The sequence below is a fragment of the Fundulus heteroclitus genome, chromosome 6, assembly GCF_011125445.2.
Source record: "Fundulus heteroclitus isolate FHET01 chromosome 6, MU-UCD_Fhet_4.1, whole genome shotgun sequence".
NCBI classification, from domain to species: domain Eukaryota; kingdom Metazoa; phylum Chordata; class Actinopteri; order Cyprinodontiformes; family Fundulidae; genus Fundulus; species Fundulus heteroclitus.
The window spans coordinates 29,596,611-29,609,684 of record NC_046366.1 but is presented as its reverse complement, the minus strand read 5'-3'; the positions used below and the strand labels follow the sequence as shown (position 1 = coordinate 29,609,684).

Below are 13,074 nucleotides of genomic sequence, written 5' to 3'. Positions count from 1 at the left end.
CAATTCAGTCCGGCCCTGCTGGCTAAATGCATTATCATTATAATGCATTTAGCATAAAAAAAATAAATAAAATTGTTGTCTTAATGCCAAAAAGAGCTCATCAGATTTGACTTTCACAAGTGGAGCAGTACAGCTTTTGCCATAGTGCTCCGCTTGATTTATGAATGTGAAAAGTTTTATTATGATTCATGTGGGGAATATCTCAAATGATATGGACACTACAATGGGAAAGTAGGAGAGGAAAGGAAGAACAAGAAGAACAAAAGAAAAGGTGAAAGAAAGAAGAGATAAAAGGAAGAGAATGACAAAACAATTATTGAAAAAACATGTACTTCGTTTAATTGAAAATCTGCAGTTCCTATATTGTCCACGAGGGGCGCTGTGTTTTAATCAGCAGATTAAGCTTCAAGTGTGGAAAAATTTAAATCATTTCTTAACTTTTATCTGTTTGATGTATTTTGTCATGCAGGACAGTGTTTCTAAGTTCCAAAAAATGTGAATAAATGTTTTTCAACATTGTACAATCACTGTGATCAGTTCTTATGCATAATGCACAAGTAAATGTTTAACTGAGAAAAAGTATTGTTGAAATTGCACATACTTTTCTTAAAAACGCTGAGATTATTCATAATATATTGTGTAAAAGTGAAATTCATTTAATATAAAAATCATCAACAAGTCCACTTTTATTAGTTCTATTTAATCTTGCAATGAGTTTACTCGTGTGGCCCTCTTGAGATCAGATTAAGCTGAATGCGGCCCCTAAACCAAAATGAGTTTGACACCCCTGGTCTATCACTTCGCTCACATACTGAAATGCAACTCCTCAAAACCCTTTTTTATTATATTTGTGAGATTAGATGTCAGTGAAAGCTATGCATGTGTTTTCACCAAAGATTTAAAGGTCAACCCGTGTAGAAATATTTGCAATCATAATTTTTTATATTTTTTTATTTTAGAAAAAGGGCCAAAAAGAGAACTTTGGATATTCACCACAGAAAATATTGAGTGTTTTAAAAGAAAAAAAAAAACAAAAACGTTTTAAAACTAAAAGAAGGTTGTGTATAAATTAAAGGAAACATGAATTTTAATGAGTGAAAACCCAAAAGACCTGTACCACTAACTCGTAAAAGGAATCCATCCTGTTGCAAAGACCCGAACCTGATTTACAGTTGTGTTCTTTTTTTGTTTCCAGTGGGTGAAACTTGGAGAGAAGCTCGTACGTGATCGTGTTACTGGCAGCAAACACTCAGACTCTTCCTCCGCTGGGAAAACAATATTTTATTATCTTGTACTTGGATGACTCTTGAAGTGAGACATTTTTCAGAAAACATGGCACGAATGAAGTCCACACATCCACAGCGCTATGCTTTCCATCTCTGGAGCAGATTTTTGTTTATCTCAGTTCTATTACCTTGGAGAGAAACATTAGAGAGAGTGAGAGTGAGAGAAAGACTAAATATATTTTCTTAAACACCTTAATTGAAATTGGGTTTTAACTGCCCGCTGAAGCGTGATGGCAGAAATTAGGTGCCGGGGAAGCAGCATTTTTGCAATGCAAATGTAATCTCGCCTTTTCTTTGTGCCTGCCGCCCAGGAGACACTCGAAAATAGCTGGCAGATATGTTTTTTTTTTTCCTTCCACGAGCCGTTTTCTTCAGGTTGAACCTCTCATTATTCCAATACCCATTGCTATTAACTTTTTAGATTGAACTACGGCGTGGTCCTGTTGTTTACTGAGCAGGAGGATTATTCATGGTGGGAAATTGTATTCTCTTCTTGCCCAGATAGAGCCTGGTGGGGGTGAAATTTTGATTGCACAATATGTATGAGGAATTAAACAGCTAATTTGCCTTGAATTTCCATTCATCACACTAGTGAACTGAGCACTCCTTGTGGACAAGTCTTCAATTTGGGGATTTAATACCCACTCGGTGCACATTATAGGAAAACAGCAAGAGACAAAGATGCACATTGTGTTTAGAGGACGGGGACAGTTTTTCTGACGTAAACACCATGTGAATATGAGCAGGACTCACCGATTTGAATGTAATTGTGTTCTTTTGAGTGCAAGCATAGTTAGGAAAAAATACGCGCAAATACAGGTTTTAGGGGGCAGGTTTTGTTTAGTTAGAATCGAATAGAAGTACATTTGTTGTTCCACAATTGGGAAATTTGGGCATGACAGTGGCAAAAACATGTAGATAGGATACACCAGAGTTACTGAATAATATAAATAAAAAGCTTATTCAAAGTTAAGTTGTAAAGTAGAAGAGAAAGAACTTATCAGACCAGGAAAAGTACTTCAGATAATACGGCATATTCAGGTAAAAATGAAATTTTCAACTTTGAATAGAAGAAAGATAGCAGCCGAATTACGGAAAGATGTAAGAAAACTGCAATATGCATCATTATACAAACACTCCTGGATAGGGATGGGTACTGAATTTGGTACTTTTATAGGTACTGACTGAATCCTGCTGGTACTACCAGGTATCTATTAACGTAAAATCAAACAGTACCATGTTCTGGTACCTAAACGCACCACCGTGCATTAAAATTTTGCATCAATGTTTCTTGTATAATTGACGTTGTCAATTACGTTGACTAATCATTGGAGCCCTAATCCTGGCCTAGGGTCTTTCTGCATGGTGTTTGCATGTTCTCCCTGTACTTGCGGGGGTTCTCTCCAGGTTCTCTGCCTTCCTCCCACAGTCTTAAAACGTGACTGCTAGGTTCAGTGAGATCTCCAAGCTGCACTGAGAAATAAGTGTGTGTTTGTGTGCATGCTTGTTTGTCCTGTGTGTCTCTGTGTTGTCCTTTGATGGACTGGCAACATTATGTGGAAATTTTGAAGCAACATTTTAAAGAATTAACCAGGAAATTAAAGCCAAAACGGTTCATCACACCCTCCATAATGGACGGTTAATGGATAATGATCCTGTTGTGTGACCCTAAACATGTCATCTTCAGTGGTGGTTCTAGACCAAATTTAGCAGGGGGGCTAGGGTGGGGCCAGTGTTTTTTCACAGGGGCACAGAACAAAAGATTGGGGGGGACTTAACAGGTCAACATTTCATTGTTTAATATATTAAGTAAGCCAAAGAGCCAATTGTTGCTCTGGAACTGCAGGTTGCAGACCCCTAATCTCTTCTCAATACAGCGGGAGCTTAACATGAAACAGCTTAATTTAAAATTATTGTTGTTTTTCTTATATTTATTTTTTTATTGTTTTGTTATTTTATTATTGGGTAAAAACATGAACGAAAAAAATACAACTGATCCAAATGACCAGTCACGGTATCTTTGTCAGCATTTATCATCCTAAGAAATTTAATATCATGTCTTTAGTACAGGGGCCAGGAACAGTTCTACAGGGGCACAGGCCCCTGTTGGCCCCTGTCTAGAACCGCCCCTGGTCATTTTATTAAGTACCTCGTGTACTTTTAGGACAACAAAGCCAATGTTTTAGAGCAGCCATCACAAAGCCTTAATCTGAGGCTAAAGGACAGACAGGAAGGAGGTGTGTTTGAACAAAGCGGCCTTCAAACCCGACGCAGCTGCAGCAGTTCTGTCAGCAGGAAAGGGCCTTGTGAAACTTGTGGAAGGATAAAAGTTGTAAAGTTTAAATGGCAACTCTACCAACTAATGATATTTATGTAGGTTTTTGACCACGGCTGTAAAGTTCTGATTTTCTGAAATGTAACGTAGCATGAAAGTAATGAACTTAGTTCTCCTATAATGTCCCTGTTCTTTGGTAGATGCTCTCCATGCTGATGCACAACGTCGTCCGTTCCAGCGTGGTGCAGTTGGACCATGTGTTCGCTTCTCCTGGATGTTATACGGTCGCACTGACTCGCTGCAGGAAGGAAAATTATGGCCCCCTTGTGTCCCAGGTCCCCCGTGATCCCGCGCAGTCAGAGAAGCGAGATCAATAGTCCATCAGTGTACAAGCTTTAGCACCTTCACAAATAGCCCACCTTCAAAGCTTTCAGCCAGGGTAGATTAAATAAAACGTCCCCAAGCTACAGCTGTAAATAGCGCCGCAGTTAGTGCCTGATCTGATGGTGCCAAACAAGGTCAATGCAGTCGCGTATGGAGGCCATCGTCTTCAAGCGAAATGTTTTAACATTGACCGGAAGCTTTAATGTTCGGACTTTTATAGCCGTCTGCTGCCTCTGCGATGGCGTTAATGGGTCCTCTCTCTCACTGTACTTCGCCTGAGCCTCTCCTCACTGCGGCGTCTCGTGGCTCAATATTTCTGACTTAACACCACCCTGACGGATGAACAGACGCACCGAGGAGGTTGGAGTCTCTCCCTGCCAGCTGAGGTTCAGCGCCCCGTGACGCCCCCGCCGAGGCCTCCGATCGCCTCCGGACTCTGACACATCATTTCCCCCGTGATTTGTGACAAGGGGGTCGAGGTTGAAGGAGACGGTGGAGATTTTCTGTCCTCCTGAGTGCAAACCGAGGTTTTCAGCTCTGCAGGCTGAGCCGAGGGTTGTTTCCATTCGCCGCCACCCCCACCACCCCCACCGCCCCTTGGAGAACACTCCTGCATCACAAGGAATTGGTTTCAAGCCCCGTAATGCAGGCTTGATGATGGGCTATTACGGTACATTTTCAGAAAATGACCTGCATTTTGTTAATAAAATTGGACTGACTGGCTGCGCTCTTCCAGGATGTGGTGCTTTTATATGAAATGGGAAGGAGAAACTGGGAAAAAAAGAGACAATTACTCCTCGTAGGAAATCTGTTTGGATCAAATCACCCTAGTATGCTATGATACAGTCCTTTACAGATGTATCCATACCTTTTTTATATTTTGTCACCTTGCAAGCCCATGATGTATTTTAGTTTAATGGACCAGCAGACTGTAGAATTAGAGAAAAAAATTGCTTTGTTTTTTTAAAATCCTTTACAAACAAATCTGAAAAGTGTGGCATGCTTTTTTTAACCAGCCCCACATAGTCGGCCCTGGCTGTAGGTGGGTTTAGCTTCATTGTCCAGCTGAAAAAAACTGAACCACCAAAGCATTTTCTCCAACAGATTTTCTCTATTTCTCTTGATTTATCTATTTTCTCGTCAACCCTGAGGATTTTAGCTTTCCCCGTTGAAGGAAAGGATCCCCGCAGGATCATGCTGCCACCACCAGGTTTCAAGGTGATGTGCACTGTTTGTTTGGCACAGGTAACGTTCAGTCTAACACGGGGTTTTATCTGACCACAGCGTGTGCTTCCGCGTGTTTCCCAAGTTATTCATAGACCCGGCAGATTTAGAATTGAATTTGTTTCCATTCAGCCAAAAAATTTGTTTCTGGTAGAAAATGTGACCGGCATCTCTCTCAGCCAAAAATATAAGTAAATTCTATTAAAGGAGTATCAGTTTCAGTAATTTTTTTTTTCATTTTATTAAAAAAATGACATTTCTTACAAATCCGTTGAAAATTCTTTACTAGTAGCAACCAAAACACCCTTATTATCGATGAGCAGCTTTTTACATGTTTCACTGGTATTTTGACCATTTCAGTTTGACCAGCTACAAATCGTTGAGGTGGGAATGCCTCCTTGCCATCTCCCTAATCTTTGGCTCCATCCTCCGATTCTTTGTCAGATTCCAGTCAGGAAACCAGGCTGAGGCGCTCTAAAATATTATTGCTACTTCCAAATGAGAAGAAACATGTTGGTTAATTTAAATCATTCATATTACTAAGTTTCAACAAATGCGTTCTTCTGTTGCTTTAGCACTGAAGGCGTTTTTTTGGTTGTGAGGTAACAAAGTGGAAGTGCTCAACAAGACTGAATGCTTCTGCATGGCACTGCATAAGCATCTGCTGCTAAACAGGTTGGATATTTTCAGCCCAGCATAACAGTCACCATCTTTTCCAGCTTCACCCCTGCTGCACCACAACTGTTTGATCTCGCCCCGCACGAAGCAAAGCCTCCTCCGCCCCCTCCTTTAGGATGTTTGATATTGGAGTTCAGAGCTTGCAGCCACTTTTTTTTTTTTTTTTTTTTTTTCAGCTGGGGTTTCACTGTTCCACTGCATCCGATCCTTTCACCATCAGATAACTTCAAAGAAAAACACCAACTTTCCAAAAGCTGCAGGTTTTGCTCTGGTGTTGTCTGTTGGATTAGTAGTTTCCTGAGATAAAATTAAACGTCTTTGGCTTTGCCAATTTCAGCCTCAGGCTCTGAGATGTTGTAGCAATCAGGGTTCTTTTTTTTTTTTAACCATATCCCGATTCCTCGTGTGTTCTGTGCATTGATCTCCAGTTCTGCTCTGCCAATAGCTTCTCTCCTGTGAAACCTTCCCTCCTTTGTCGCTTATCCATTATTCATCGCTCCGAGCTCTTACTGCTGGACCATAATACTCATTAACTTCTGAGCTCGCCATCTATAAAACCACGCAGCCCCAGCTGTTGCTTTATTTGGAGGAATACTGAGAGGCAACGCAGCTTATGTAAAGTGAACATGGACTATAATCCTGCAGCAAAACAACAGGAATCTATGCAGGTACATTTATATGTCGTTCCTGCCGGTTTGTCCCTGTGGTCAATCCCCGTGTTGCAACAACAAGTCAGTTCAGGTTCATATTATGAATCTCAAGACCTTGAATCTGGTGGTGAGTTTCATTTTCCTCTGTGGCGCTGCAATGTAAAGCCTGCGGGTGAGTCAGCTGAAGAAACATGGAAAAGAATACGGAAAATTAAGGAACCTTCTTGGCTTATTTAACAGCTGCAGACGTTTTTATTCATATGGGAGAAACATATATTTGAGTTGCATTATTATTTTCTTTTCTTTATTATGGCACTGCTTTGAGCACTGAACTGTAATTTGCTTTCAAGCAGCCAGACATTCTTGTAAACTTTTAAATTAACTCTGATCAGTAGTTCTTCAGGCTTTCTGCAGGTCTTTCAAGTTTTTTTTTTCTTTTCTTAGGACTTTTACTGCTTTATAACTTCAGAAAGCCTGGACCGCTATTAATTATAACTGCTTTAAAAAAATAAGTTGTAAAAAAGGTACAATGCATCGAGGATAACTGAAATATTTTGCGCCGTAAGGCAGATGTAACTACATATTTATTGCAACATAAATTAAGCCACGCTGAGCTTGTTCGGTCAACTCCAAGCTGCCTTCCTGCTTTAGAGGTGAGTTTCATGTAACCCATTAAACACTCCCTCCTAATCTAGTTGGTCTGTTTAAACAGCAAAACTCTCTGCCTTCTTCTTTATATCAATTATTTTAAAATCGGTCCACGTTCAGAGAGTCTACGTAAGCCGGAAACATACAGCTGTGTGTTAACACAACGCCAAGTTGGAAGGACATCAGCAATGACCGTAGAGAAGCAATCGTTGCTGTCAGTCACTTTATGGACTTCTCTAAGTTCATCATTCCACTCCCTACCGTCATGCCACGTCTGACAGTGGGGTTAAAAAGCTGCAGCCTAGGCCAGGAGCTCAATCTCTGACTTTACAGGCCTCCGTTTGCATGATGGCGGTAAAGGCTGGTCCCAGCTGGCAAGCGTGATTGTGGAGGGGGTGATGAGTTGAGCTTTATTTGGTTTTTGCAATTGAAACAATTTGGTTCAATTTGCATGCTATCTAAAGCCATTACAAGGCCTTTGTTGGGCAGGGGCGGATTTAGGAAATTTGGGGCCCTAGGCAAAGAAAGGGATGGGGCCCTCTGAATTGTGAAGACTACACATAAAACAGACCCATTATACAGATACAAACATTTTAGTAGAATAGATATACATTTTTTTTTTCTACCTTTCGTCCCTCTCTTATCCCTTTTCTTGTTGTTTTCCTCTATGTTTTCTTTTGTCCGTTTTTCTAGTAGACAAGCCATGATCTGCTTTCCTGTTCTCCATTTTTTATTTGAATGATATAATAGCTGAAGTAAATCTGCGCCCGTCTCCATTTTTTGACAAGATCCTGTTCTTCACCTGAAGCGATCCTCTCAGTACTATTGAGCAGCGTGCACAATCAGACAACTGATTGGCCAGAGCTGGGTCATCTTCAGGAAGTACACTGTGCTGACTGCTTACCAGCAGAGTGGATGATGCTGGACTCTCTCAGTCTGGTGGAACAACATCATTATCAAAGCCTGGCTGGATAATCGGGGGCCCCAGGAACTTGGGGGCCGTAGGCAACTGCCTAGTTTCGCCTAATGGTAAATCCTCCCCTGTTGTTGGGCAGTACTATTGAAGCTTGCAACTCCACACTACTCCAGACATTTTGATTTGAGAAAGCTTTCTGGATGGGAAGCGAAACGTCTTCAAACTTCGAAAAAAAAAATAAAAAGTCCAGTTGTTGTTTTTTTTTTTTTTAACTTTTTTGGAATGACCATGACCTGGATGACTGAGAATCTTCACCAGCATAAATGTGCGGTCATTAGTGAGACAGCTGAAGTTCGGCCCAAACTCGGTCGTGCAACAAGACAACGATCTCGCTTACAGCAGTAAATCTGCAACCTGCAACAGAATGACTGAAATAGAAAAAGCAATCATGATGTTGTAAAGGCCTAGTCAAAGTCCGGACCCTAACCTGACTGAAATGCTTTGGAGGAACCTTAGGAGAGTCGGGCGGATTCAGATGCCTGCCAACATCATTAAAAGAAACCAAAGAAGACTTGACCGGTTACCCTACACAATCGACAAAAAGTCAGAGAAAATGACTACTTCAAGGTATTGCTGCTAAAGGTCACTCTACAAAGCACTAAATCATGGAGTGTTCTTTTTTTTTTTTTTTTAGACACAACCTTTTCATTTCAGCTTCTGTTATATTTAATAAAAGACCTTCTGTGCGGAGTCTGCTGTACGTTGTTGGGGTTAATTCAAATGTTTTTAGAACCCGTTAAATAGAGACCAGAAGATTGTACTAGTTCCTGATATAACCCTATTTTTCTTTTCTTCTTTTTTATTTTATCATGACTGTATACAAGTGCACCCTTTCACTTTATTATTAAAGTCCAATTGATCTTCTTGAAGGGACTGTATTGTTGGTATGCCTCCGGGGAATTAACTTAATAGATGATGTGAATTTGCAGTGTACTTCAGCTGGCTGACCAACATCAGCTCTTACTTTGCCAAAACACACACACACACACACACACACACACACACACACACACACACACACACACACACACACACACACACACACACACACACACACACACACACACACACACACACACACGCACACACCGACAATTGATGATAACTTTGAAAAAGCCAAAAAGCTGAGCTAGCTTTTTGAAAGTATATCTTCTCACCCAGATCCAGGGGTGAAACGGTGTGCTTCAGTGAGCGCAGATTAGAAGGTAATCTCTGCAAATTGACTGTAGAAGGAGGAGGAGAGACCTTTGTGTGCTTGGATTCTAACAGAAGATGTTACTCTGAGTCATTAGCCTTGAATCAAATGGGCAAAGATGAGATTCGACGCTTTCTTCCAAGTCCCGCCGCTGCTTTGAAAACATCTTCTCGTGGGAGCAGAGCTCGCTTCATCTCAGCCAGACGTTTTTGATGTGGCTCTCCTCAGATCCACTTCCTTGACTCATAATTTGCCCCAAATGAGTTTTGACTTAAAAGGTAATTAAGACGTTGCATCTTTATATGGTGAAATTAAAAGCCTTTACTCTGTAGACTTCGAACAGGCCGTGTTATTCTACAAAGATTTTTTTTTTTTCTTGCCGTCTAATGGCTGTTAATTAAAAATTAAAAGCGGCTGTAAAATGAGTCAGAAAGAAGGATTGATGGGCATTGATGCGTAAAAAAAAGTCTGGCATCAGTTGTGTTTGTCCAGTGCTGGTTCTGGCATGAATGAAAGACCGTCCTCCTGGGGGCCTCCAACCAATTAAGAGGATTAAATGAGATTTGTGGGCAATAGAAAATGCAGTGTAGGTCCTTACAAAGCACGTCACATTCATAAAGCAATGAAACTCTGGTTTATGGCTACTTCTTTTTACCTGGTGCTCATGCGCCCCCATTTCTAATGCCACCCTGAGCAGCTGCCCATAAACCAAAAACTACCACTGTGCATGGCTTTGTATTATGCTAAATCCTTGGTTTTCTTTTCACATATTAAAAGCTTTACAACTGTACAGTCTGGACTTTGCTTGTCCTTTCTATGTGTTTGTTTGTTTGGGATTAACAATCTGTAAATCACATGGAAAATGTGCCCTGGTCTCGTGTGTTTCCCTGGTTCTAACAGGAGACGAGTCTGGTTTGCTTAATGCCTTGTTTCTCTTCGCAGAAGAAGTCCATCATCGCCACCAGTCTGATCGTGGCCGTGTCCCTCTTTGTGGTGGTGGTGAACTTCTCGGAGAAGCCCTACTTCCTCCTGCAGCCTGTCTTTGGCCAGACGTTCAGCAGCCACTGGATCTTCTCCAAGCAGTCATACAAGGCGTTCAAGCCTCACCTCGGCTATGTCAGCATCCCAAAGCAGGAGGTGAGAAACACTATTACTTTGCAGCAATGACATGTTGTAATGACAAACAACAGGTTAAATCTATTTTTTCAATATTTATTAATAGGTGTGTTTAACACTAACCCCCACCCTAGTGTTAAACCGACGTCGAGCCCCCATGTGATACCATGTGATACCTTATATCCTGATCCTGTTGGATGACGACTGTCAAGATTTATTGTTTCCTTTAAGAAGTTTAACACTTACCAGCTACTTTATTAGGTACACCCATTCCACTGTTTAGCAAAAACAGCAACTGAGTCGATTATATGGCAACAACTCAGGTCATCCAGACTTGGTGGAGATGATCTGCTGAGGCAAGCATCAGAATGGGGATGAAACTGGGAGCATGGATCCATTTTATGGTTGTATTTTACTTCATAGCACAGACTGGGCCCTTAAATACAGAGTGAGCGTTGTTTGAACACTACAGCCAGCTGAATATTGCTGCAGACCACGCCTTCCCCTTTATTTCACACTTCGGGCAGCCCCGGTTCCGCTCATGTTCATTCCTCTATCTGTTTTTTGTCACTAGGGATCTCTATGGGTCATATTCTGTGTTTAAATGTTACACGCAGTCTTGGGAAACTGAGAAGATATAATTCCTACCACTACCGCTCTGTGTTCTGCTTTGTCCACCACCCTGATGCATGCAACAGTCTGTCTCTTCTGTCTGATATGGTGTGGCTTGGCCTCTATAGCTCCTGTGTCAATGCCTGTTCCTGTTCGGCCATGTTTGGTGCCTGGTAGCGGACCTTTGCTTAATCCGTGAGTGGTACAGCAATTCAGGGTCTTATCTTTCCATGTTGGTTCCTCTTGGCCCTCCGCCTGCCTATTACAGTGTCTGCTGCCCTGCTTTCACTTGGTACATTGTGCTGAAACGAGGGGGAAACCCTCCAAGCATTCTTAGAAGCTCCTTTGCCTTGATCCCATTGACCTTTATCTCTTTTGGTAAGACTATCACACCAGCAGGGTGTCTGATGACAGTTGAGTCTCCTGCATCTCTGCCCTGGTGTTGACTTCCTTGTTGCCTCTTTGGTTGCAGTTTGCCTGTGGATTGAAATAACTAAAGGCCCAGAGCCTTTAGTTGTGATCACATTGCCTCTCTCGGCTGTCAATCTGCCATCTCAATGTTATTTCAACTTCCAACATTTACTGGCCATCGAAGAGTCTCGTAACCTTACAGTCTTCTTGATCATCTTTTCTAAACTGTTGTTTCTGTCACAGTCCTCTACTGTCTGGGTCTGTGTTTTCTTTTGTGCCTATCGTTTGGATTATTTCCTTGTTATGTTCCTTAAGCGTTGCCTTACGTAGTCTTTTTCTCTGTGTTCATCATTGTTTGTAAGATGTTTCCATATTTCTTCTTTTCTCCATGTTTAGTTTCTTAGTTGATTGTTGTGTTCTGTTTTATGTACATTTGGAGTTATGTCTGTTAGATCTCCATTAGATTTTCCACTTTGGTTTAAGAGTTTCTTTGTGTCAGCTTATTTTATGTTAAAGGTGCATAGCCACGTTATTTGACTTGTTTTTAAATGTATAACTCACTAGCTCACTCGGGTTGCATACAAAGGTTATATGAAAAATTATCACGTCCTGCTGGTGCGTTAGTTGTTGTTTAGGTTTTTTATGCTTTTATGTTTATGATTTTTCTATGCTTTTTGCTCAATTTGTTTGTAAATAAAGCCTTTCGTGTTTATTTTTAAGAACAGAGGAAGTATAACGCTACGCCTGCGCAGCAGGGGATAAAACAAGGAAGTAGCTAACGGCTATTAGCATCTCCAGGCAAATCAATGAAGAACGTTCCAAAATCTAATGAAAAAAAAAGCAAAAGCAAAACAATATATGGTTCCTAAAGGGAAAAGACTAGAATGTGTCTGGGAATACAATATGAACGTTGGTGCTCACTGAAGCGGACGCTAAACCTGCCGAGGCTCAGATGTGACTGCAGAGCTGACTGACGTGAGTAAATGTTCTGATATGAGGCTCTTAAAGTTGCTGTTAGATCGTTTTATGTCATTAATAACGGTTGGTCTCCGATCGCGCTGAGCTGCCACTTCACTGCGAGGCATTTCAGTCTGGCTTTTAGCTAGGAGCTTCTGAGAGGCAGTACACTAACACTAACTATTGTATTCCAGAGAGCGCAGCTTTGCCATGTGGCTAGTATTGAGTATTGTAGGTGTTCCGGGGGCATCCCTATCCCTGGAAAATTTAGAAATTTAAACTCTCTGAAATGCTATTTCAAGCATTATGAGGTGGAATGCAGCCAACCTTTTGTCTTTTCTACAACACTGCTTTCGTCCTGAGGATGGGAGATATGTGTGCTTGACTACAGGTTGGGATGGCTTAATGAAGAGAGATAATTGAGATAAATGAGATAATTTTTAAGTCCAATATAATGTTTCATAGATTAATACATACAATCAGGAACTGTAACTTAAACTTACTGATAAAGGCGAAACTTGATTGTTACATATACAAGTTGAACAACAACAACAACAACAAACTGAAGCAGTCTACAACACAATCTGCACACCAACAGATGAGTAAGTGTAGCCAGGACTGTCAGGTACATCTTGCATTTCTGTGTATCTACTCTGTTAAGA

At 41.1% G+C, this 13,074-nt stretch overlaps 1 protein-coding gene across 1 annotated transcript in view; it reads left to right on the top strand.

The window, feature by feature from the left end:
* Positions 1–13,074, top strand: part of st6galnac3 (ST6 (alpha-N-acetyl-neuraminyl-2,3-beta-galactosyl-1,3)-N-acetylgalactosaminide alpha-2,6-sialyltransferase 3) — a 135,950-nt gene that overhangs the window by 32,553 nt on the left and 90,323 nt on the right. The window contains exon 2 of the mRNA XM_012851866.3: positions 10,259–10,453. Coding sequence (XP_012707320.1) covers positions 10,259–10,453 — 195 coding nt within the window. The remainder of the gene's footprint in view (positions 1–10,258; positions 10,454–13,074) is intronic.